Source organism: Nicotiana sylvestris, chromosome 12, assembly GCF_000393655.2.
Source record: "Nicotiana sylvestris chromosome 12, ASM39365v2, whole genome shotgun sequence".
Classification (NCBI taxonomy): domain Eukaryota; kingdom Viridiplantae; phylum Streptophyta; class Magnoliopsida; order Solanales; family Solanaceae; genus Nicotiana; species Nicotiana sylvestris.
Genome location: NC_091068.1, coordinates 2987873 through 3015320, shown reverse-complemented (window position 1 = coordinate 3015320; position 27448 = coordinate 2987873). Strand labels below are relative to the sequence as shown.

The window sequence follows — 27448 nt, the reverse complement described above, 5'->3', positions numbered from 1 at the left end:
AGTTTGAAACAGTTGCACTTACTGAAGAGTGCAGTGCTAGAGTTCAGAGTAAACTTCCTCCTAAGTTGAAGGATCCTGGGGTTTCACAATTCCTCTATCTCTTGAAAAATAAGAAGTTGGTAGAGCCCGATGTGATTTAGGGGCTAGTATAAATTTGATGTCATCCTCTTTGTTCAAGCAATTCGAATTGGGGGTGCTTAGACCTACTGCAATCACTTTATAGTTAGCAGATAGGTCATTAGTTATGCCGGAAGGAATTATTGAGGATGTGTTAGTTCGAGTAGGAAAGTTTATTCTTCCTGCTGATTTTTTTTGTTCTTGATTACGAGGCAGATGAGGAAGTACCCATTATTTTGGGGCGGCCATTCTTAGCTACTGGTGGAGCAATTATTGATCTGAGGAAAGGAAATTTGAAGATGAGAGTTGACGATAAGGAAATCACTTTTAATGTGTACAAGGCACTTAAGCTCCCTAAGCATTATGAGGACTTGTGCATGGTTACTGTGGTAGAATTGAAGTGGATAGAGCAGAGTCCTTATGTGAATTGTAGTAATCCAGATGGGACAACTGAGTTAGAGGAGATGGTGTTACAAGCTGAGTGTGTAAAAATGATTGAGAAAAGAGCCAGAGATAAAAGAGGAGACCTTCCAAGAGACTGCAAAAAGGCTAGACTTAATGAGAGAAAGAAGAAGAAGAAGAAGAAGAAGAAGAAGAAGAAGAAGAAGAAGAAGAAGAAGAAGAAGAAGAAGAAGAAGAAGAAGAGAAAGCGCCCAGCCTGAGTAGAGTAGCAGAGTCGTACCACGACTATAAATAAGATGCTTCTTGGGAGGCACCCTAGCTTGTATTTTAATTTTTTATTTTTTTATTTTTTTATATAGTGTCAAGTTTTGTGTTGTTTTTGTTTTGCAGAGTAGGGAAAGTCTGAGTACCCGATATTGAAGCCGAGGAGCATTTTTGAGCTTAAGTGTGGGGTCATCTCGACCCTTAATATTGAGGATCATGTGCTAGCTAGGCCCAAGAGGGTCTCATGGAATATTTCTCACCCTTGTTTAATATGTTTCTCTGCGATCATGCATCAAGGACTATGCATAATATAAGTGTGGGGTGAGGAAATTACTTTCTGAAGTGTAATTGTATAAAATTATTTTTTTATTTAATTTTTCTTTTAGAACTCATAATAGACATAGTCTAGGTTCTCCAAAAAAATTCAGAAAAAGCTCAGACTTTTTCCAACGATGGATCTTTTGGACAATTTTCTTGAGGGATAAAGTCCGATTAAAAGCACCAAAAAGATTTTCTTTTTTTAAGGATAGTTAGGTAGTATCCCTTGATTTTCTTTGGGCGCCGGTTCTTTTCCAAGGGTGTAGATCGAACCGGATACTTTATTTTTTTAGGAGTAGTTTAGGAAGGAACTGAATTGCTCTGAGATACTCATTGACATAGTTGATGTTGGCACATTAGGCTATAACATATATTCTATCTTCTCGTGTATTTGGTTTGAATTGTGACGTCTAAGTAAAGTAAATAGCCTATTTTGTGACACGTTTTCTCAGTTGTTTGACTTGTATGCCACATAGTGCAATATTGCTTAATTTTTCTCAATTATGTGTGCTTGCTTGAATTGAGAGTTGAACAAAACCGTCGTGATTGAGTCATGTGCAATGTGTGAGTGAGGATTTGTGATCTTCTGTGTTATCCTGTGTAGTCTAGAACTTGCCCCGTGTGTTAATCGAAGTGAAATTGTAAGTTGTGCTAATTTAGGAGATGACATAGGCATTTCTTGCTTGATCATAGATGTGTTTGTCACATAAAAATAAAATTTTCTATTGCTAGCCCCTTGAGCCTATAGACCTTTCTTTTGGCACCCACATTACAAGCCTTACCCCTATTTTGTTCTTAATTTGAGATTGTTGAACCTTTACCTCCTAAGGAACTTAGTCACTAAAAGAAGTAAAGTGAGAGATTTGGGAAGTAGCTCTTGAGTGGAACCATGGAAGGGCCTGTTGGTGCACTAAAGTTGAAATTAAAAGTCACTAGCCGATGAACTTTAATGTATGGAGTGTGTGAAGAAAAGAAAAAAAAAAGAGAAAGGAAAAGAAAAATTGCAAGAAAAGAAGAAAAAAATATGATAGTTCAAATAATGTATAAAAATACACACCTCCTAATTTTACTAATTTGTGCTAGTGGGAATATAGAAATGATTAATTGAAAAGAGGGCTATGTTGCATATAGTTTGTGGCAAGTGAATTGGTTGAGAAGAAGATGTGCTCGATTTGTGAGTGTAGTATGTTAAAGTGCTTAGGAAGGTTAGACACTATTCCTAAATGTATCATACTCGTCCCTTAGCCTACTTTACAACCTTAAATTCCTAATTGATCCTAAATTTGGCTAGCTTAAATTAGTAGAGATGTATACTACGGGCAAGCTTATGGTACGGCCACATGATGAATATGAATTTTTTGTGAGAGTGAGAGAATTTTGTTCAATTGTGTGATGTCCTTAATTTAAATTCAAAAGCATATTTGAATGTGTGGACTAGTATATATTCACTCTTTCGGCTGTTAGTAAGGGCACATGATCTCATGAATGATTGGTAATATTGTAAACTTTCTTGTTGGGTGAGTACGCGAGTTGAGGGTGCTTAGTGGTTACAAGTCGGCTTTTGAGGTTGGGTGGTTACAAATAGGTTGTTGGAATTGATTGAATTGAAATGTTATACTTGGGCATGCTTAAACGGGAAGAATGTGAAATTTCGTATGTTCATGCTTGTGTGCGGTATTGATCATAGTCAATGGTAGAGTGAATAGTTAAAAGTTGAAGTGCTCCTCTATATTTGAGACTTGTACGTAGTTGGGGGTATATTTGATAGTCTAATTGCTCGAGGATGAGCAAGAGTCTAAGTGTGGGGTATTGATGTTTAGCTTAAAGTATATATATTTATATGTATATCGCCTCATGTTTTACTTTTATTTCGTAGATTTAGGATGTAAAATGTATTGATTTATATTAATTTGAGGTATTTTTATGTGTAGGAATGATCCGGGAGCAATTGGGGGCGAAAGGTGCGAGATTAGAGCCAAAACGGTCGAAAAGGCAAAAAATGGCATTTTCAGTGCCATAGGCAGCGCTACCTGTGGCGCCAGAGGCAGTGTTGGCAAATTACCAACGCCAGGGATAGGGCCTAGCGCTGGGCTGGGCGCTGGTGACGTGAATCCTGTCCAATTGGCCTAGACCTACCCAACACGTATAAATACAAGACTAAACTTATTTTTAGAGGGGAGATGCCACTTTGAAGAGGATTTACACACGAGAAACATCCAGGAGTGAAGAGATCTTAATTTTCTTCATCTTTTCTTAGTATTTTCAATTATCCAACACTTATGAAATTGTTTGCTATTATCATGAGTGGCTAAAACCCATAGTTCTGGAGTTGAGATTTAGCCATGAATATTGTTGTTTAATGTTGACTTAACCTTGATTACAATTCACTAATATATGATTGTTTCTTCAATTATGTGATTAATTGCTTAATTGTCTGGCCAATAGTTAGGTTCTATTTACTATCTATTGTATGCTTGGGAAAGCCATGTTTAGATTAGAGAAGAATTAAAGAGAACATGATCTTAACTCTGAGGGGGGAGGGGGCAGATTTGTGGTTAGGATAGGAATATACCTAGTCACCATGCTTAATTAAATATCGTAATCTTAATGCGTTCTTAATAGATTGATTTCATAGGAATATATGTGTTAATCTATTTTGAATAGGCGAGTAGTACTACGGGAGAAGACTATGAAAGCAATTATCGATTAATTAGCAATCATAAATGAATTGTATGAAAGAGAGAGTTAACTAGAACACAATAGGATTGGTGAATCGAACACAACCCTAGAATATCTGTCTCTTTTGAATACACAACAACCATTTTACTGCTTGATAATTTAGTTATTACTTACAATTATAGTTTAGTATAATCACATTCTTGAACACGAATTTGGCTTGACTGAATAACAATCTTGGTAAATTTAGTGGGTAGTTGATACAAGTCTCTGTGGGTTCGTGTGATGACCCGGCCAGTTGTCTCATGAGTTACCGCTTCGTTTCCCCCATTTTTGATTCTTATTGCTTTGTCTATCGGTTCTATGTGTGATCGGGTTGGTTGGCTAGGGTCCGGAAAGGATTTGATAAGGTTTGAGACACTTAGTCTCTTTTGAGGGAGTTTAAGTTGGAAAGGTCAACCGAGTGTTGACTTATATGTTAGAGGGCTCGAATGTGAGTTCTGATGGTTTGGTTATCTTCGGTAGGTGATTTGGGACTTAGGAGCGTGATCGGCATGGGTTTTGGAGGTTCGGAGTAGATTTAGGTTTGAATTGGCGAAGTTGATATTTTGGCGATTCCCGGTTGGTAGGCGAGATTTTGATATAGTGGTCGGAATGAAATTCCGAGAGTTTCAATAGTTCCATTGTGTTATTTGGGATGTGTGTGGAAAATTTCAGGTCATTCGGACGTGGTTTGGTTGGGTCTTTGATCAAAAGCGAAATTCGAAAGATTTTGGGAACTTAGGCTTGAATCCGATGTGTTTTGGATGATTTGATGTTGTTTGAGGTGTTTTGAAGATTAGTACAAGTTTGAATAAGGTTTTGGGATATGTTGGTGCTTTTGGTTAAGGTCCGGAGGGCCTCGAAGTGATTTCAGATGGTTGACGGAGGAGTTTGAGACTTTGTGAAATTGCAGATTTTTGCTGCTTCTGGTATTTTCGCACCTGCAGATTGGGGACCGCAGGTGTGACGCCCATATGCGAGAAAAGGGTCATAGAAGCAGAAGTTGGGTAGTTGGCAGGAACCGCAGAAGCGGACTAGGGGCCGCACCTGCGGTGACGTAGGTGCGGATATTTCATCACAAATGCGGTTTGGGCAGTTTAAGTGATTTCCGCAGAAGCGGATCAAGGACCGCAAATGCGGTACCGCAGAAGCAGTAAAGTGGCTGCAGATGCGAAAATGCCTGGGCCAGAAAATATAAATTGTTTCTTTCGCGATTTTTGAGCTATTCCACCATTTTTTACTCGGACTTGGAGCTTTTTGGACGATTTTGAAAAGAGATTTCAAGGGAACTTCATTGAGGTAAGGATTTTGGACCTAAAACTCGTTCCTATGCTATTGTTTCATGGATTAGGGCAATAATTAATGGAAGTTAAGGGTTAAAATTGGGGAAACTTGGGCTTGGTATTGGAGATCTAGACTTGAGGATTTGAGGGACTATTTGTGGTCGGATTTTGGTACTTTTGATATGTATGAACTTGTCGGGAGATAAGGAACCTATTGATGTGAATTTTATCGAATTCTAAGACGTGGGCCCAGGGGTTGGGTTTTGGTAATTACGGGATTTGTGTCGTATATTGATTATTTTCCCTTGGGCTCCGTTCCCTTAGCATATTTTGACACCGTGATTCTGATTTTGGATAGATTCGACTCGAGTGGAGGCCGATTCGAGAGGCAAAGGCATCGCGAGCTAGAGATTTGACCGGTTTGAGGTGAGTAACGATTGTAAATGATGTTCTAAAGGTATGAAACCCCGAATTGCACATCGTGGTGCTATATTGAAGTGACGCACATGCTTGATAACGAGCGTGGGGTCGTGCACTGATAGGGATTGCGAGTTAGTACGTCCCGAATGACTATTTTACCGCGTATTTGACTGAAATCTATTTGCTATCATCATTATTTAGGCTGAATGCCATATTTGGGCCTCGTGCCAACTATTTAAACCCTTCGGGAATTTTTATTAATATTTCCTCACTGTTTTGACTTTATACTTGAACTCAGTCATGATATATTTCACTGTTTTCATACTCAGCCATGTTTACTATGTGTTTAACACTTATATGATCTTTAAAATGATAATTGGGTTGAGAAATCATGTTTTACTACTGCCAAGTGGCTTGTAAGGATTTTTGACTGAGTAAGACCGAGGTCCTATGTTGTGAGGAAACACTGATCATGATTTGAGGCCGAGGGCCTGAGATATGTACGCCACGAAGTGGCTTGATTGATATGAGGCCGAGATCCTAGTGATGATGCTACGAGATGGCTTGATATTGCGCTTGGGCCGTAAGGGGCCCCTCCAGGAGTCTGCACACCCCCAGTGAGCGCGGGTACCCATTATGATGTGAGATATAACCCGAGGGGCTGGTATTGTTCTGAGATATTGCCCGATGGGCAGATTGGTTGATATTGTGCCCGATGGGCGAACCTTTGTGTGTTTATTTTTCTTAATTGTCTGTCACTTACCTGCTTAATTGTTCAAATAAAAATTTATGAAGTTTAATTGTGCCAAATGACTTTCACACATTTTTTACTAATTTTACTGATTCATTATAGTCTACAAATGTACTTTACGTGATTTTCTGCTTTCAGTCTTTATTTATGACTATTACTCCCTGAGTTGGAGTACTCTCTTTACTCCCTGCATCCCGTGTGCAGATTCAGGCGCATCTGGTCCCGCTCCCGAGTGTTGATCTTCCCAGCTCAGGCGGATCCGAGGAGTCTCTAGGCAGCTGTCGGCGTTCGCAGCCCAGAGCTTCTACCTATCTTATTTCTCCATGGTTTTAGTTACTGTATTAAACTCTGTAGTTTTTCTCTGAGTATTCCGGATTGTTTAGATGCTCATGACTAGTGATACCCCGGTATCGGGCTGTGTTGGGTTGTATACCGCAAATTATGCTATTATCTGCTGGAATTTTGGATTATTTCATCATGCTTTAGACTGTTTCTTACAGTTTAACTGTTACTTACTGAAATGGGAAGTGTCGGATGGCCTTGTCTTAACGAGAGACGTCATCACGATAGGGTCCGAATTTAGGATCGTGACAGTTCGACACTCGACTTATCATTTTATTACTTGTACGACCACGTATACTTACGTGTGCGTTTGGGAGCAACAACTACCCATACTCGTCCTACTGAACTTGGGCTCCGATACCAGTTGTTGAGCTCAAGCCGCCCAAAGATATCCTTAATATTTTGTGATATTGTCTGTTTTGGGCCAGCTCGCACATTTTTTCTTAATAGGCCTCACACTTAAGAGATTCTCACACCTTATATGTAGGCTCTAATTTTTTCAGCTATCAATGTAGGACTTTATTCCTTCCCCCAACTAACATGTAAGTGAATAGTAAAACAGTAAAAGATACAAAAATAGTAGGTGAAGATGATATGTGAATGAATTTGTCCATCTAAATATAACAAACAACAATATTACTTCTTTTGCAGTTTTGGGGGAGGGGGGGGGGTTTGTGGTCCACCTTTCATAAATTTTCTCCAAACTCTTAAAATTGATGTAAGCAATAGAATAATACTAAGGGTATGTTTGGTATGAAGGAAAATATTTTTCGGGAAACGTTTTCCAATTTTTTCATGTTTGGTTGACTTAAATATTTTGAAAAATATTTTCCTCATGAACTCATTTTCATTCAATTGGGGAAAAATATTTTCCCTATCAAAAGAAAGGAAAACATTTTCCAAAATTCTTCTTCAACCTTCTTCACCCTAATCCTCATCTCCACCAACCACCCGCACACTCCACCCATAACCCACGCCACCCCACCCCTACCCCTACTCCCACCCCACCATACCACCCACCCTGCCCCTACCCCCATCCTGAATAGAAATATTATTAAGAGTATTTTCTTTCATGTTATAGATAGAGTACTTTTTTTTTAATTTCAACAAAATTAGTATTATTTTTTTCATAATGTAAAAGTATTTTTATTCATTTCAACAAAAATAAAGTACTTTCTTTTCATGATGTAGAAAAGTATTTTCTATCATTTTAACAAAATGAGTATTTTTTCATGTTGTAGAAAAAATACTTGCTTTTTCAACCAAAAATTTTTTATTTTCTTTTTAGTTATGTGACACAAATTTTAACGTTATTTTTGCGTGAAAAAGTAAAGCAACACATTAGGCCCTTTGGGTCTGTGTGAATTTTTAAAAGAATAATTAAACTCTTAAAGAAAATAGAGTTCTCAAAACGCTAGGTTTTTTGGTTGTGGGTGGGGGTAGGGGAGGGGCATAGGAAACATGGGAATTTGGGGGAAGGTGGATAAGGAAAGTAGCATAAAAAAAATTACACTCTAAACAAATACTAAAAAATATTTTTCGAAAAAAAAAAATTCGCCCACCCAACTAAACAAGGAAAAATAAGTGACAAAATCACTCATTTTCCATTTCCCTTCCTACCAAACGCACCCTAAGTTGTAAGGCATAGAGACATAACCTTTTCTTAGGCTTTTTCTTCACGGAAATATATGGAGTTCGTAATGATGAGTCCCCTTGTCATCATTACCATACTTGAAAATATTAGCCCCTCTCTCTTTCTTTTTATTTCTCATAAATTACTTTCTGTTAAATTAGATAACTATCTTATTTATAAAATTTAAATAATTAAAGAGATTACACTTTTATTTACTATTTAATTATATGATTAATAACATCATGTTCTTTTATATGTGAGTTAAAATATTTTCATAGATCAAGCACGTAAAGATTCTTTTTGATAATAAGGGCCAGTAAGACCTGAGTCGATAACCTCTATTCAGATGAGGATGCATCATAAAAACAAATATTAAATTAATTAGAACTCGTAATTTTAAAAAATTCATAATACGTACAGGCTAAAACTTCTCAGAGTTCGAATTCATTAAGTTTAAATTATAAGTCCGCACCCATTGTTTACTCTAATATTATCTTGAAATTGTATGATCATCTCTAATCTTTATTGCGTAACACATGGAATTAATGCTTATACCCACTGAATAATAATGAAATATTTTACCTTACGGTGTGGGATAATACTGAGTATATTATTATTGTTGTACACACTAAATAACAACAAGGTCCACCTATTTATAGGATCTCATTGCCTTCCTATTTCACTCAAATCTTCATTTCATTTCATCATTTTCGAAACTTCTTCTTCTTACTCTTCTCTCAAGTAATTAAAACCAGAAGAAAAAAAAAAGTATACATAAGAAAACCACACATAGAGAGAAATGTGTATCAATTCTTCAGAATGGAGTAAATCACGTATCCTTTACATTTCTGGCCAGAAACAAAAACCAAAGCGTTCCAGAATCCAAGTTTATAGGTAACTTTACACAGTTTATACTATTACTTTCTTTTGAGCAGCGGCGGAAGCAGAATTTTCATTAAGGAAGTTCAAAAATTAAAAAAATTAAACACGCGAAGAAGCTAAGAGAATTCAATATTTAATATATTTACAAGAAAAATATTTGACCTTGTATACACAATATAATTTTCGGCGAAGAGAGTTCGGCTGAACCCCCTTCTACCCACCTAGTTCCGCCCCCCCTGCTTTTGAGGTGTGACTTTCTTGTTGCCTTCTCTATGCGTTTAACTTTTAGACACTAACAACGTAAAGAAATTTTACATTATCATTGCAGTTTAATAATTTACCGTGTTTTGCAAGTTATCAGTTCATGATAGGTTGTCTACATCACATTCTTTAGGATACGACTCTTTCCCAGACCCTACGTGAACATGAAATACTTTGTGCACTGAGTTGACGGCCCTTTATTTACTCTGTATGTATTACATGACCGAAGTATTTTGTGCTTTTTAGGAGGAAGAAAAGTGAGGAAAAGCTAGCAGGAAAGGATATGGAATTGAGAAACTTGAAGCTTTACATGGAGAACATGAGCATATTAGAAGAAAATGAGAAATTAAGGAAGAAAGCCAATCTCCTTCACCAAGAAAACCTTGCTTTAATGTCTGAATTTCAGAAGAAATTTTCTCAGTTGGATCGAGTTTCCGCCACCCTTAATCTGCTTCTTCTTCATAAACAACCATGTCAATGAAGAATCAGTGGCGGAGCTAGAGCATTAGTTACTGGTTAGGACGAACCAATAGCTTTTGCTTAAAATTTGTAACTAAAACGAGTTATGAGTTTGATATCAAGTTTAGAATTCATAAACCTCAGTTCCTGGCTCCGCCTCTATAACTATATGAAGAAAGCCCTTGCTTCACTTATTGTAGCTTTTCTAGCTTATGGCTTTGTCTCTTTGTCTCTCTTTCAAAAGTTCTGCTAATAATAATGGGGTATTATCATTTTTGGTCCGCGCCAGAAACTATTTGTATTCGGTAGCCGAAAAAGTGTATAACATTTGTATAATTTTTGTATATAACATACAAAATGTATATATATACAGAAAAAATATACAAAAAATATACATTTTTTCGGCTATTATTTTAAGAGCGATTATACAATGTCATTTTTCCAATAATAACTGTTATATTAATGAGAAATGGATGGTGAAATAATATTTATCATGTGTCTACTATATGTCCCAATCAAACTATATATGCTGCTTATGATCTTTGTAAACCACTTTGTTTATAGAGAGTTTAATACATAGTGTAAAAGATATTTTACACATCGGATTGTTACTTAAAAGATAACGACAAGTAATTCCACGTAATAAATTTAACTGCTTACTTGGAAAATAAGGTAGGCGTCCGGTTCCAAACAAAAAAGGGCAGTCCGGTGCCGGGAAAGGGTCGGACCACAAGGGTCTATTGTATGCAGCCTTACCCTGCATTTCTGCAAGAGGCTATTTCCACGGCTAGAACCCGTGATCTCCTGGTCACATGACAGTAACTTTACCAATTACGCCAAGGCTCCCCTTCTGTTCCAGACAAGTCGGGATAAAATTTTAACATACTCATTCTGTTGCTGTATATGTATACACTAGTTCCTCATTTAGGGAGTAAAACCCTTCACGTTAAGAAACTCTTCATTCTTAGTTCTCGAACTCAGAGAAGAAATCTCAACCATTTCACCGCGCGTTGGGTGTTAAAAGTCAGGGCTATTGTCTCGAATAAGTTTACAGTTCAAAAAGTAAATGTGATTTAAATCTGTCAAAGCTAATTGTGAAGTACACATAAGTTAAGTCTAAGACCCTTAAAGGACGAACCAATCAAATTCAAATCCTGGATCCGCTTCTGATTTCTTCCCGAGATAGAGCTCAGTCCACAAAGGTATCAGCTTGCTGAAAACTTCTTAGTTCTTCCTATGAAGCCACCACTTCATCGCATTCTACACATCGTGTCTCAGTATGCGCCATATTTTCCTCTTCCTATTGTTGTTTTCCGGTGAAAACAATTTAGAGATGGTTTACCTAAGCACTACGGTGCATAAGAGGTAAACAGCACAAGTTACCAGATAGACGCAGAGACTTGATCCGATGAGAAGACTGGAGAAAGTATACTGGACTCGACGCTCACAGCTCTTTTGACTGCTGCTGTGACAATCTGTATATCCGGAATGCTGCAAAGCACATTGTGGCATTACCAATTACTGTCAAAGCTGCTTGGAGAGCCACTACTACCTGAAATTCATGAACGAAACGTTAGTCATATCTCCATGACAGAAAAAAAAATTCTGCTATACCGAAGATTTTAAGCCTAAATGCATGTTAACGGCGGCCTATAAGGGAATGAGAACCAGTTCTCATATCAACATTTTTGCTTTCGTTATTCGTCCCTTCGGTCCTCTTTTTATCTTATTGTTGTTTATACTTGTTGCCATTGCTTATTTTTATTTTTTCTTAAGCCGAGGGTCTTCCGGAAATAACCTCTCTGTCTTCTAGGCTAGGGGTAAGGTTGCGTACATCAACAGCTCCTTAGATCACACTTGTGGGAATTAACTGGGTTTGTTGTTGTTGATGTTGTATAGGGCTTAACAACAACAACATACCCAGTGTAATCCCACATTGTGAGGTCCGGGGAGAGTAAAGTGTACGAAGTCCTTATCCCTACCTTACGAGGGGGAGGGAAAAGGGTGGAGGGAGAGGTTGTTTCCCAAAGACCATCGGCTCAAGAAAAACTACATAGGGCTCAACATATTTTGTAAAGATTATTCACAAGAGAATATGAAGGGGCTTATATCTAAACCAGGCTGCATATTAGGATAGTCAAACTGTCATATTATATACTAGGCTGAGTGTCACTGCAATCATTATTCCAATAGAAGTTCATAATTTTCGTTCGAGGAAAAGAATTACATCTACTTACCTCAAGAGACTCCGAATTATAAAAGAAATGCCAAGTGCAGGCACAGAGTGCTCCTCCAAGCAGGGGCACCTAAATTAAAAAGTCGTAATGAAGTCACTTATGAGCCAACAAGACGCAAGGATGGGGAAAAAAGAAATGGAGATACGTGCAAAATGATCGAAGAGAATCATAAAGTGATAATTCAACACGACCAATTAAGAAAATTACAAGCCAACAAGACGCACAAATGGGGAAAAAGTAATGGAGATAAGTGATAAATGATCAAAGAGAATAATAAAGGGATAATTCAACATGACAAATAAACAAAAAACATCATTTACGAGCCAACAACAGAGCAAAAAACAAAGGAACCAGATACAAAGATGGGGGGAAAGGAATACAGGAGCTAAACGATCGAAGAGATACATGAAGTCATAACTCAGAATGACCAATCAAATAAAACACATCAGTTTGTTATGAAAAGAATATATTCTCGCAACCTGAAAAACTCTCTTTGTGAATGACTTCTAAATTTAGAAAGAAATTCAATAATCAAAATCAACAAAATTTAGACTTTTGAACTATCTTAGCCGTGAGATGGGAAAGGTATGAAAGTGAAAAAGGAAACCTGAAGAGAAAGAAGTTCTAAACTCCATAGATGGCCACCAACTATATAACAGTAGCACTGTGATGGGAGCGTAACCTCAACAACCTGTGTCACATGTACATGTTTTCTGCTGCCGCTCTGGCGCTCTCTATGAAGCATTTCACAGTTGGACAGCAATGTCATTTAGGTAGGTTAAAAGCCACAAGAACAAATTTTGCATCTTGGTTGATGATACCTGTTTGGAATTGAGGCGTGGTTGTTATTGTTGCTTTTGGCTGATGATGATATTGGAAAAAAGACTTCATAAACACCATATTCTCCCTCAAAGAGTCAGCCATGAATCAATAAAAGATACAACTATCCTCCACAAAGTTTGGGATTGGTAGAATTTAGGAAATGGATTGGTGGAAGATAATCGGAATCATCAAAGAATGATAAGTTGACTGCAATAAGGGGCGACAGTGAATATACTCATTTCGGTTTCTTATTGATTCTGTTTATTACTGTTTTGGTAATAAAATGTTAATGGGCTAATTAAGTAAGCTCGGCGACAATCCACAAAGAGAGAATTAAAAGACAAAAAGTTTAAAGGCCTAAAGCAACTTAGCATAGTCATTACTATAACAAGAGAAAAGAGACGAATAAAGACATTTAGACTATTGTCTGATTAAACATATGAGAACACACTTTATAATTAACATGAAAGACTGTTCTGTACATCCAGAAGAACACAGTTTAAGTATAACAAACATTTCGACTGGACCAGATATAGGCCCTGATCAGATGTTCCGCGACTCTTATATTACAGTGAATGAGTTTACCATGTCGCAAAGCTTGGCACGTAGTTCTGTTTTGACTCGCTCTACAGAGTTTACAAATGAATACACCCAACTTATTTTTTTCAAGTTCTATATAGTACATAGCATGGAAAATTCTTGTCTTTTGAGCAACAAAAAAATTTCAAAGATTGTTCTTTCTGGAATATTTGAGTTCAACTGCCTATTTACGATGCCAAGTCTACTAAACTGTCGTCTCATTAACAACAGTTCAAACAAACATTTAGAAGTGCCAATATAGCATTTGTCATCAACCAAACTGAAATTTTTCACGCGTTGAGCTAACTCGTTTTCAAAAAGTATATACAGTTAATGTGAAGCTCGTTGACATAAATCAGATTCAATATTGTAGGCATAAAGTACAGAACTCAAGCAAATTAAACAAACAAGTATGAGCAAGATTGCCTACCATAGCCCAGGAGAGTCCCTTCCAAGATTCATAACCTGACTTCTCCCCATATTGCCAAACCAGAGCCATAGCAGTTACCCTTTTGTACAAAGTAAATAATCAGTCATTTCATTTAACACGAAAGAAAAAAAGAACATATGAACAGATCAACTTGCCAACCCCATACTGCGATGAAGTGCACTGCACATTGCAATACTCCTCCTATCCCAATTTCCACAATTTTCAAGCATTCAAATTCATTATATTATTCAAATTAATATAAGATGTAATAATTTAAAATGACAGCCCGGTACACGAAGCATCTCGCGTTTATGCAAGGCCCGGGGAAGGACCGCACCTTAAGGGGATGTGATGTAGGCAGCCTACCCAAATGCAAGTATTAATAGTTGATTCCACAGCTCGAACCCGTAGCCTATAAGTCACATGGAGACCTATTTGATGCAATATTTTACTGTAGAAAAATCCCTCTTTTATACAAATATCTTAATTTACCCTCCGTTATACTTTGAGATCATTCATACCTCATTAGCAAACTATCTTGTACTTGCCCTTGACCCTAGCAGAGCTACGGAGAATAATTATAAACAACAGTCGAACGTAGAAGAGTAAATTTAAACACTTTTCCCCAAGTATTTTCAGGCACTAAATTCACTAACCCATGTGGGAGCTTCTTTAAAGCCAAGGGCAAACATGAGGCGATTTGGTAATGTCAAGAGTATGGCGACCTCAAAGTATAATGGAGGTTAAAATTAAGATATTTCAAATAGTAGACGGGTAAATTTGGACATTTTACCAATAATATTAATCCGGGGCTAATCCATAGCATATGTTACAGAGTATTCTGAACTCAGTAGCTTTAGCTCAAACCTTGTAGAGGTGTTTAAATACTTACTAAAAAGGCAGCCCGGTGCACTAAGTTATGCAACCTTACCCTGCATTTTTGCAAAAGGCTATTTCCATAGCTCGAACAAATGACCTCCTGGTCACATGACAGCAACTTTACCAGTTATATCAAGGCTCCCCTTCCGTTTAAATACTTACTAAATTAGTAAAAATGATAGATTTTGGACCAATAAATTAAATGAACCGTGATAGAATCTCGAACGCATAAAGTAATTGATCCGCCTCTAATAATATATGGATCAAATTAAAAACATAAACTCCTTTTCAGGCAAATATCAACAACAACAACAACCCAGTCAAATCCTACACGTGGGGTCTGGAGAGGATAGAGAGGTTGTTTGCGAGAGACCCTCGGCTCAAGAAAAATGAAATAAACAGTAAAAAACAAGCAATATCCACAAATAGGGCCAGAAAGATAAATATAATCACATAAACTTAAAAAGAGAAATTACCACTCAACAACACTAGAAACATGACTAGCCCAAGTGTGTAATGAGAGAGCATTTGAGGGTTCATTAAATTGGAATGAAGAACCCATTAAAGCCAATTCAGAACCAGAGGCAGGTCCCACATTTAACAATGTAAAACCAAGTCCAGTGACACCCAAAACAATGGCAGCATTATATTTCAAGTTCTGAGATGGAATACTGATAATGGGTGCTGGAAATTGGGCTCTTTTTCTTGAAAAGAAGAGAAAGTTTGGAGCTTTAGTTGATAAGGTGAATTGGGTTTGTTTTTGTTTTGGAAGAAAGTGAAGTTTTGAGAGAGAAAATGAGGTTGAAACTGCCATTGTTGTTTGTTCGAGGACTACTGGAGTGTTGGATTTGAGTAAAAGATGTTTTTAGATAAGAGGTAAAATGACAAAAATGTCCTTTATGACTTGTGATTTATCAGTAAGCATTTAACAATTTTTTAAAATTGTCAAGTAGCCGCGATTAAAAAATAAAAATAAAAATAAAAACATAAATATAGTTTGTAAGAATATATTTTTGGGATGGGGCATCATTTGAATTTTGGACTAGGTAAATTGTAATTGGGATTGCTTATTTAAATTTAGTCTAATCTGTCAAATGATACCCAATCCCTTTATCCATCTACTAAACTATTATTTAACTAATTTTAAAGTATGTGTTGCTGGTATATTTTTTTCCATAAGTAATCTATCTATACTATATTAAAAGCACGAAGGTCCTTAGTGAAATGTCGTTCGCCTTTTTTACCCTTTTAAAATAATGTTCACACTGGACAAAATAGTCATTCCATTATTTTTCTAATATTTAAAAATATTATTTAATTATTTTCCTATATTTAGGAATAAAGATTTAATTAGTTTCCTACTATTTAGGAATAGTCATTTAATTAATTCCCTATTATTTAGGAGTAATCATTTAATTATTTCCTAACAACTTTTATGTTTTAATACACTATGAAAGTTTTGTTCATGTTCAAGTTCATTCATACGTTGGAGTATCAAATTTCTCTTTTTAGGTTTAGAAGGGTCTTTTTTAGTTAATAAAATTTTGACATATTATTCACACGCAGCTCAATTTGACATATTATTCAAATTTCAAGTTCATTCATACGTTGTACTCCTTTTAGGTTTAGAAAAAAACAAAACACTTTGAACTTCTTTTTGATTTAGGAGTATTTATTTTTTGATAATATTTTCTTTGTCTATTTGAATTATACACAATTAAACCTTATTTGAATTATATAAGCGGCTACTTCTATTAAAGAAACAACGATTTCATATTTTATTATCAAAACTTTGTGTTGTTCGGGTATTGAGCAAAAAGATTTGTATTAGTAGTTGAATTTTGAATTTACGTATTTGTATTAGTAGTTGAATTTATTCACAAGCTAATTTAAATTACGCATTCACGTATATTATTTTTAAAAGTTTGTTCTTATTAATACGAGGGTCATGCGCTATATTAAAAACATGAAGCCCCTTAACAAAATATTGTTCGCCTTTTTTATCTTTTAAAAATAAGAGGGTGTTTGGTTAAGCTTATAAGCTGGTCAAATTGGCTTATAAGCACTTTTTGGCTTATCTACGCGTTTGGTAAAATTAAAAGTGTTTATAAGTTAAGTGCTTATAAGCCAAAAATAAGTCAAAAGCCATAAGTTGGTCTCCCCCAACTTATCAAATTTCAGCTTATAAGCACTTTAAGTTTGACCAAAATATTTACTATTCTATCCCTAAAATACTTCTTTTTAAAACAAAACTCTTCGTATACCCAGTTCTTCAGGTGCATATTATTAATTTTAGCACTTTTATCCAAACACATAACTGCTTATTTTTTAAATAAATTTCAGCACTTAAAAGTGATTTTCAGCACCTAATGTTTATCAGCTACTCTAAATCAGCTAAGCCAAACGGGCTCTAAGTTTCATACTAGACAAATTAGTCATTTAATGCTTCCCGAATATTTAGGAGTAATTTTTTCCTTATTTTAACTACTTTGTAAGAATTTCTATATAAGATTTTAAAAGTTTAGTATTTTACCTAAATTTTTTTCTTATTTGGACTTTGTAATATAAATATAATATTTTTTGAAAATTTAGATGGGGAGAGCATTCTCGCCTATATTCCTCAATGAAGTATCTATTTTTTTAAATAACTCTTATGTAGTTATTTCTAATTTTGAAGCTTAATTTGACAGATTTTAGTGTTCCTTAATAAGGATGCAATATCAAGAAAACAAAAGACTATGAAAAATAGGCAAAGTTGTTTCTGACAAGAAAACTGCCACAAAAAAATGATTCTTCGGCTTTTTGTCATTATATTTTAAATTTTTAACCACATAAGAACAATTTTTTCCCTCTATTTTTCTTTCATATAACCTATTCACGGTTAGTAAAACTCAATTTACAAGTGTTTTTTAAAAATTTGATTGATATTTACTCATAACTATTCTTGAAATTTGATTCCGTAAGTGTTTCGACAATATTTTTTAGATAATATCTATTATTAGGTTTACAAATTGGAGTTATTTTCATAAAATTAATTTGTAATTTTAAATATTCAGTTTAAATAATAAGTATCTTGCTCAGACCAATAAATAGAGCTGAGGTTCTAGTTAAAGCCGCTAATAGAAAAGCGAAATAACCAGTTATAGTAAGCATGAAAGGGCTAAATTAAATGAAAGATGTTCAAATTGAAAGCTTAACTGATAATTTATATTTTTTCTTTCTTGGATTTTTGAAGACAATGTACCTCTGTCATCTTTATTTCATTACTCAAATAATTTATAATAAAATATTTATGTAATTTTTACTATTTTATACTTATTAAGATAGGATACACGTGCAACGCGCGTACACTTAGACTAGTTTTTTCAAAAATGACATGCGTCTATTAAAAATTATGTTTAAGTTAGAGTGAATACTCTAAACCCCCCTTAAACTATTATGTTTTTATCAGTTACAAACTTAAACTATTTGGTGTCCCTAAAAATTCCCCTTAACTATATCCCCTATATATTAGAAAACCCTCGTCAATTTTTTAGTGAAATATGTAAGGTAACTCGCTAAAAGGCACGTGAGAGATGAAATTATAGATAAAATGGCACCCAATTAGCCATTTCTAATGGTTAATTACTGTTGCCCTCTTTAAAAAATTTAATTTTTGTATTTTCCCTCTATTTCTTTGTATTCTAGCCTTCTTCTTCATTATTTTTATCTTTCTTCTTCCTTTATTCTTACGGGTTTCATATGAAATTTTTTTCTTCTCTCACTTGTTTCTTCAAAAATTATCTTTCTTCTTCATTTAGGTATTCTTCTTTCAACCAAACCCTAATTGTTTTTCCCAAATCTCGTATTAAACTATAATTCCCGGGAAGACGAAGGTTATTGGGAAAAATCCAATGTTTAATCGAAGTTTAATGGTAAAAATCACGATTGAGATATGATGTAGCCATTATCGGAGGAGATAGAAGAGATTTTATTTTATTTACAAATGACCATGTGTTTATCCCTGCATCCTCTTCCTTTGATTTTTTTAAACCCCAAAACATTTACCCATTTAATTATTTTTTATTATTATTTAAAATTCTTAATTAAATTGATATATCAGATTAAGTTGAGTAAATAGAAGGGTGTATCACACTCACCACTAAAAAATCGACGAGGGTTTTTTAATATATAGGTATATATAGTTAAAGGGGATTGTGGGGGCACAGGATAGTTTAAGTGGGTAACTGACAAAAACCTGATATTTTAGGGTGTTTAAGTTATAAAATACGAGTTTAAGCACCCTACAGTAAAAGGACAAAGATGTCACAATCTGAATCACAATACCACAAATTTGAAGCTTAAAGACTTTATGAATCCCTCAATAATACATGGTATTTGTCCAAAAAGTATGGTTAGCTCATTTTCTTTTCTTCCTGAAAAATTACAGATGGAATGATGAAAAAAGAAGAAGAAACACATTCCACATGACATTTGGTGATGCCATCCTTTAGTTGTACCATGAGGTTCTTGACACCACAAGAACCTCCGCGGCGGAGATTTTTTCAAGATCTCCTCTTTTTTCTGATAACCGAGAAATCCCCTAAGGTCAGCTAGTGCACGATTCGAACTTGGTGAATAATCTGTTTAAGATCACTTTTAGAAGTATATTTTCTTAAATCACCCAATAACAGTTTCTTTCTTCTTAGCCCACAGCATTACTAGAGAGAAGCCCATTAATGACATGATCACAACCTGCAAAAAGGATACAAAACAGATGTTCTTAGAAATGACTACAAATTTTTGAGAATCACAAGCTAAGGAAAAGTAAGTTATACCTACAAGCTTCAAATGGTCAATGCAATCAAGAGTCATCAATTGGTCAACTACACCTTAATAACAAACTTGATGGGGTCAGGGGCGGATGCAGCATGAAGACACCGTGTTCATCTGAACCCAGTATTTTCTATGCGGAACATAAATTTATGTGTAAAAGTTAACTAAAATTGCAACAAATAGTCAAATAGTAGATATGAAGTCATAACTTTAAAAATATAATGGATTCAACACCAAAACTCTTTAGGTTGAACCCATAGAGTTTAAATCCTAAATCACCTCTAGTTGGGGTCACACATATGAATCCTCCATATTCCAAGACAGAAGTTGCAAAGCGATGTAATCTGAAGACCAAATAATCCTAATATCATGTAAAACGATGTGCTCGTGTCCCGTCAACCTGAAACTAAACATCATAAAAAGGAGACACCTGCTTTATTTAGTAATGTGATCCTCTGAACCCAGTGTTTTCAGCTCTGCCTAGTACATGTATGTTAAAATCCGTTAGAATTGACGTATATGAGAGAACCTAACCTAGTGTTTCAAGGGACAAACTGGTGCAATTGCATTTGCTCCTCAAACCTACATCCTAGATCCACCTCCGGTATCAAGACTTACATCCCATAATTAAGAGGAAAGCATCTAAGCTAAAGTTTGTAGTTATTTTGAGTAATTAGAGTGTTGATTCTACCATAGATAGACTAACCAAATCAACTCTCTTCTCTTATCTTCTTCAATAAGAAAGGAAATTTGTGTAATCGATAGTGTACTTACTGATATAGCTGGAGGGACACCAACAAGAGGATCTTGGAAAAACTTATTCGCAAGAGCAAGGGCCAGAAGACTGCTCTGCATGCCTGCAAACACATCACAGAATGACAAAATCAATCAAGATCCAATAATATATCACCGAGTGCATGGTGATAATACTAGGTAAATCTTCGAACCTGTTTCATATGACAGCGTTCTTTGTAGAGCTTTGACGTCTGGTGCTTTGTGGAATGCTATGCCGGAAAGTAAATAACCCAAGATGAACGCCGACAAATGAAATGCAATCACAAGCAACAAAACGGACATTCCAGAAGGGGATACGAGAGACTCTATGTTAATAGCAAGCGGAGCTCCAACACAAAGAGCAGTCACAAAAACTGATAGTGGAGGCAACAACGGCCGAATAGCATTGCAAATCTGCGGAAAGAATCTGTTGAAGCGAAACCAAAAGTCATAAGAGTGAAGTTCGGATTGTAGAAGGATACACATATTGAGTATTCACAACATCAATACCTATTCATAAGCAGTCCACCAGCAACAGGTGCAACGACAATCTGCAGTATGTTGGAAACCATTCCCTTAACATCCACAGGCAACTTTTTCCCAATAAGCAATAATGATAAAATAGGGGTGACAAAAACAGCAGTAGCTGTCGATAACGATGTCATCACTATACTAAGAGGGGCCATTTGTGGATCTGTTAGAAAAGTAGCGTAATTTGACAGCTGTGCTCCACTAACACACGAGGTCAACATAATCCCTGCAGCTGATACACAGCTCATAGAACTTTAGTCAACGTACAAATTTTTCCACTGGTAAAAGTAATCAGAGATTTTACCTAAGGAAGTTGGCAGGTCAAATACAGTCATTGCAAGTGTGCCGAAAAGATATCCGAGCAGGGGCTTCACAGCAAATTGACCAATATAACCAGCAAAAATTGCAGCTGGTTTCTTGAAAGCTTCAAGAAAGTCCTTTTCACTTGAGTTGACTCCAACTGCAAACATTAAAAAACCCAACGCAGGGGCATAGTACCTAGAAACAGTAAACGACACGGTAACTATGAGATTATAAGATGAGATTCAAAAAGCTAAACAATTTGAACTTTTTGGTGTACGCTTCGCAACTTTTTGCCTCATACTACGGGTCTCTAGCTTTCCTAGATAGACAATGTGAGAGACCAAAATAGTGCAATATTGATACCTTTTTCAGCATTCAAGTCTATACCTCCACCCTTTTCTAGAGGTGTTATATGGATACAAAATTAGATATTTTCATGGAAAACTTTCAACATGATTCTCGTGTAAGATGGTATTACTCTCACCTCTCGCGCAGGTCTCTACCTCACCTCTTGTTACAACTAATGGCAATTGGTCAGACATAGAAGTCTCAACATACATTTATGAGGATAAGCCAAATTATATGATCAACCCATAAGATGTTCACTAAGCCTTATAAAGATTTTCTATTTCGTCGAGAATGCAGTTAATTATTTGTGCAGGCAAAATATATATAAGTTTCTTCCCGCAACCTTGTTTTTAATACATGGAAGGCACTTTCTTTATGCAGTAACCAAAGTTAGTTAATATGACAAACAGCATCCATGTCAACGAATTGAATTCTTTGTCTAGCAGACAAAAGTAGCAGTTAACGAGATAAAATTTTAAAACTAAGCATCCTACAGTTATGTTACCCTGGTCCCTGTGAGCTCCGAATATTGAATAAAGTTACCGGACGTAAAGCATAACTTTTCAGCGAGGCTTAAAGTAGATAACATGAGAGACTTGTGGGATAGAACAAATTCATTTAGAAAAAAGGCATCAATTGAATGACATACAAACCTGTTAGTAAACCACGTAAAAGAAGGTGGATATATAAGAGCCAAAATTGTGCTACCAAGAACCACATGGGGCAGAAAAGAGTTTGCTCCCTTCAAAATTGTCAAAAAGGTGTTCTCTTTCTGTTTCAGATTCTGAAATAGCACAAAGTCTATTGTTAAAGATAGTCAAATCCCACAATTCAGAGGTGGGCTTCGAAACATCCTAGAAAACAATTTAACCCCTCTTTCCTCTATATTATGTTTTCCTTTTCTAAGATATGGGGACACGCAGATTACATTTAAGAACAAAAATATGAGGTATTTAGCACTTTTAGCTTTACAGGTTCAAGAGAAAGAAGCGTTAGAGAAGAGAAGTCCTGAAACAATCCAAACCTTCACGTTCTGTAGTAATAACAGATAGTACATCAGCTTAAGGGAAAATAAAGTGGCTCTAAAGGAGCAAGAAATTTTGCATCCTAAATCAAATGCTTCTCAGATTTGGGACTTTATGCGCATAAAAAGAGAACATTACCGATCAGGCTCAGATTTCAAAGAAACAATGTTATTCACAGCCGTACCCTCTCAGAGAAAATGGTTTTTGCCAATAAATTACAAGTCTCTAATTGCTCTATTCCACATACAATACAAGTCAAAGTCAGAAACATACAATTGAACTTTGAGTAGAAAGATTGAAAAGTTCAAAAGGAAAACCTCAAGTGATTCAGAGTCACTTGGCCCAAGCGAATCAGGGAACTTTTTTGAGATACATCTACTAATTAACAGTCTTGAATTACCACCTATACAAAAAGATCACATTTATAAGTAAAGAGTACATCAAAAAGGGCTAGTTCCACAATCACTATAACAGTAAAGTCAGAAAAACTATTATTTTGTAACTTTACCCAATGTATCAGTAAAGTAACTAAATTTTACCCAATACAATAGTTTTACGACTTTACCCTAGCTAGGTAACAGTAAAGTTATCTCCGTGTGACCTATAGGCCACAGGTTCGAACTGTGGAATCAACCACTGATGGCATCAGGGTAGGCTGCCCACATCACACACCCTTGGGTTGCGGCCCTTCCCCGAACCCTGCGTAAATGCGGGATGCTCGTGCACCGGGCTGCCCCTTTTACCGTAGCTCAGTGACCGTACATGAAATTAACCTCATTGTTAACTAAACTTGAGAAGCTAAAAAGATTCAAACTTTAAGCAAAGTAAACTACAATTGGGTACAAAACACTTACTTGCCAATGTGGATTGCATAGTTGATGAAAACCCCTTTAATCGTACCCCTTCAAGAACACCAGTATAAGTTACACCAATTCATCAAAAGGGACTGTAGAAATACACTTGATACTGAAAAATGATTAAAAAAACCGTACTTTTTTTAATCAATAGTACCCTTCAAGAATCCAAGTACAAATTGAACTAATTCATCAAAAGGGACGGTAGAAATATACTTATACTGGAAAAAACTCATAAAAATCTCTCTTTTTTCATTATTGATACCCCTTCATGAACCCCAAGTACAAGTTGGATTAATTCATCAAAAGGGACCGTAGAAATTCACTTCATACTGAAAAAACAACATAAATATCCATTCTTTTTGGTTTAATCAATTGTACCCTTTCAAGAACCCAGGTACAAGTTGGACAAATTCATTAAAAGGGACAGTAGAAATACACTTGATACTGAAAAAAAAAATCATTAATTTTTTTTTCTACTTACAACTATAATTGGATTAATTCATCAAAATGACAGCACAAATACACTTGATGCTTAAAACTCATAAATCTCCTCTTTTTTTCTACTTGCAAGTATAATTGGACTAATTCATCAAAAAGGAAAGTAGAAATACACTTGATACTGAAAAATAGATCATAAAAATCTCCTCTCTTTTTTTCTAATTACAAGTATAATTGGACTAATTCATCAAAAGGACAGTAGGAATACACTTAATACTGAAAAAAAATCATAAAAATCTCCTCTTTTTTTCTACTTACAAGTATAATTTGACTAATTCATCAAAAAGGAAAGTAGAAATACACTTAATACTGAAAAAAAGATCATAAAAATCTCATTTTTTTTCTACTTATTGACTAATTCATAAAAAGGGGCAGTAGAATTATACTTGATACTGAAAAAATAATCATAGAATATCTGATTTTCTACTTGAATTAACAAACCTGAGGAGTGGAAGCATTTCCATTTCTTGGGAAAAGAAACAAGAGTGTGTTGGTAAAAGCAAGGCAGAGATTTCTGATGTAGAATCTTGAAATCTTGATTATACTGCTGCTGCTGAAGAAGAAATTTACTACTGAGACTCATTTTTTTTTTAATCTTAATTTTCAGAGAAAGTAAAGCGGAGTTTTTTGGGGGTCTAATAATATGATTCAGTGACCCAATTTTAGAAATCAATGAGTTGAATTACTAAACTAGGAAATAGTAGGGAGAATTCTTTTCTCTCCCTATTTAGGGACCAAAGCTCCTCGCAAGTCGCAACCTTTACACCAGAAAGCCGGCAACCAAAATGGGCTGGGAGATTTTGTTTTTTCATTTTATTTTATTTTATTTTATATTGGACTCAACTAAATTCGAATTCGTCCTCGTTTTCAATTTAAGAATCTTATTTAGTTTTATATATGACTATTTTTATAAGAGATGGGTGACATATAATATATTTTATCGATATAAAATACCTAAGTTTGTTTCTTTTATTACAATTGTAAGCAATTTCTCGAGAGGAAATATACATAGTAAAGAAAATGCATTTTTTAGTCTCAGTTTGTTTGGATGGTTGTGACATATTGTTTCTTGATATATCGTATTTTATCGTATTGTACTGTATTATTTTAGTCTATACAATTTTTGGATAGATTGTATCGTTTTTTGTTGTTTCATAATATCACACACCAACAATTTGAAGAATAGACTTACAATATTCTAAAGAAAAAGTAAAGTATGAGATAGAGTAATTATTAAAAAGGTAGGATTAAGAGTAAAATAGAATTATAGTAAGGGCAAAATGAGGAAAGAAAAGGTAACGACACGATCACACTAAATCGCCCGTCACATAAAAAGGGTCTTTTCGTTACGTAAATTTAACGATAAAAATACAATAAAATTAAACTAATAATCAAAACAAATATTGTATTTACAGTAACGATACGATACAGTATATAATAATCATTCAAACAAACTTTGTAATAGAAACAAGTTAAGGGATATTTGGTTCGTTCTACTACTAAAAATTGGATACATAAGATAAAATTTAGAATATGGATTTATCTTTAAATCTGATGACATTGAAAGGGTGTTAATGATGGATATGAGGTAAAGATAAATTGCATTTTTTATGTTTCATTTATGTAATGTTATTGTCACGACCCTGATTTTTCATCTTCGGGAGTCGTGATGGTGCCTACTCGTAGAAGCTAAGCAAGCCATGAAATTAGGAATTCTTAACCCTTTTGTTTTCATCCTTTTTATAACATACATTAATAAGCGATAAACATTTAAATAACAATGGAATATGAGATTTAAGCGGAAGACTTAGGTAAAATGAACCAAAATAATAAGAAACTCCACATATACCTCTACCCAGAAACTGGTATCACAACATTCACGGACTACTAAAATTACTACACACAATTGTTTGAAAGAAAGTAATACTGTCTGTCTCGAATACAAGAGATATCATAACATAGTAAGAAATAGAGGAGACGTCGGGCCTGCGGACGCCTGCAAGGCTACCTCGGTGTCTCACTAGACTGAAGGCTGGCTCCCGATCTAATGCTGCTGGCCAAACGCTGCTCCGGTATCTGCACATAAGTGCAGAGTGTAGCATCAGCACAACCGACCCCACGTGCTGGTAAGTGTCTGGCCTAACCCCGGCGAGGTAATGACGAGGCTAGGACCAGACTCTAGATAAACCTGTGCAGATATATACATATATGCAACGGAGAAATAATCCGAAACAAACAGTTAAATCTGGGAAGGGGAAACATGCTACGGGAGATAAGGCAGAATCTCAAGAGAATTATAAGGAAACCAAAATTCAACTTCTAACAAGGATAAGGAAAACAAAGGCAGATTTCACTTTCGGTTCACATCTTGTTGCAGGCATGCAACCCGATCCCATTTCATTATATCTTGTGGTAGGCGTACCACCCGCTCCCATTTCAATAATTCTTGTGGTAGGCGTACCATCCGCTCTCATTTCAATAATTCTTGTGGTAGGCGTACCACCGCTCCCATTTCAATAATTCTTGTGGTAGGCATATCACCCGCTCCCATTTCAAGCCAACAATAATCACAAGAAGTCCCGGCAAGGGAACAAGAGCAATATAACAACTTCCCGGCAAGGGAACAATGATATTCCAACAACATCCCGGCAAGGGATCATTAACCTCAAACAAACATCCCGGCGAGGGAATAGTGGTGATAATTACATATGAAGCGCAGTAAACCACAGTGGAGTCATGACAGTTACAATACAAGACTTACGGGCATGCTTGACACCAACGTATAGATACTCGTCACCATGCCTATATGTCGTACTCCACAATTAGCATGTAGCAAATAAGACACAACTCCTAATCCCTCAAACTAAGGTTAGACCAAACACTTACCTCAATGCCTCGAACATAACTCAAGTTTCAATTATAGCTTTACCACTTGATTCCACCGCCAATTCACTCGTATCTAGCCACAAATTACTTAATTACATCAATAAACGCTAAATAAATCAACTCCAATGCATGAAAATGAGTTTTTCAAAATTTTACCCAAAAAGTCAAAATCGCCCCCGGGCCCACATGGTCAAAACTCGAGGTTCGAACCAAAATCCGATTACCCATTCCCCCACGAACCCAATTATATGATTTATTTTGAAATCGGACCTCAAATCGAGGTCCAAATCCCCAATTTTGTAAAAACCTAGGTTCTACCCAAAACACCCAATTTCCTCCATGAAAATCATTGATTTGAAGTTAAAATCATGTTAAAAGATGTTAATAATTGAAGAAAACTAGTTAAAAATGACTTACAATTGATTTGGAGAAGAAATGTTGTTTGAAAAATCGCCTCTTATGTTTTTGGGGTTTTGAAAAGTGAAAAATAACTGAAAATCCCGTCTATTTATACTATTCTCAGGTGCCCTATGCGGACCGCACAAAACCGACCGCGGCTGCACAGCCCTCCACCACGGACTGCACAAAGTCGACCGCGGCCGCACAACCTTTCA

At 35.7% G+C, this 27448-nt stretch overlaps 2 protein-coding genes across 7 annotated transcripts; both read right to left on the bottom strand.

Moving 5' to 3' along the window:
- Positions 1-10760: 10760 nt before the first annotated feature.
- Positions 10761-15620, bottom strand: LOC104213262 (uncharacterized). Of its 2 annotated transcripts, XR_707594.2 has the most exons (5): positions 15274-15620; positions 13919-13997; positions 12088-12156; positions 11234-11402; positions 10761-11150 (listed from the first exon to the last, which is right to left on the bottom strand). XR_707594.2 is itself a non-coding variant. In XM_009762726.2 (4 exons), exons 1-4 carry the CDS (start codon positions 15609-15611, stop codon positions 11295-11297), a joined length of 594 nt encoding a protein of 197 aa, XP_009761028.1. In that variant the 5' UTR covers positions 15612-15620; the 3' UTR covers positions 10761-11294. The 2 variants fall into 2 exon arrangements, 1 of the variants encoding a protein (XP_009761028.1); XM_009762726.2 differs by having other exon boundaries at positions 10761-11402.
- Positions 15621-19102: 3482 nt separating this feature from the next.
- LOC104213264 (probable sodium/metabolite cotransporter BASS5, chloroplastic) lies at positions 19103-24731 on the bottom strand. 5 transcript variants are annotated; one of them, XR_011404268.1, is made up of 11 exons: positions 24390-24731; positions 23448-23495; positions 22911-22996; positions 22222-22352; positions 21222-21415; positions 20897-21149; positions 20560-20813; positions 20387-20469; positions 19892-20018; positions 19615-19668; positions 19103-19531 (listed from the first exon to the last, which is right to left on the bottom strand). XR_011404268.1 is itself a non-coding variant. In XM_009762729.2 (10 exons), the coding sequence occupies exons 1-9, from the start codon at positions 24529-24531 to the stop codon at positions 19663-19665; spliced, it is 1197 nt and encodes a 398-aa protein (XP_009761031.1). In that variant the 5' UTR covers positions 24532-24730; the 3' UTR covers positions 19103-19531; positions 19615-19662. The 5 variants fall into 5 exon arrangements, 4 of the variants coding, with proteins under 4 accessions (XP_009761031.1, XP_009761030.1, XP_009761032.1 ...); XM_009762729.2 differs by lacking the exon at positions 19892-20018 and having other exon boundaries at positions 24390-24730; XM_009762728.2 differs by lacking the exons at positions 19615-19668; positions 19892-20018 and having other exon boundaries at positions 24390-24729.
- Positions 24732-27448: the final 2717 nt, after the last annotated feature.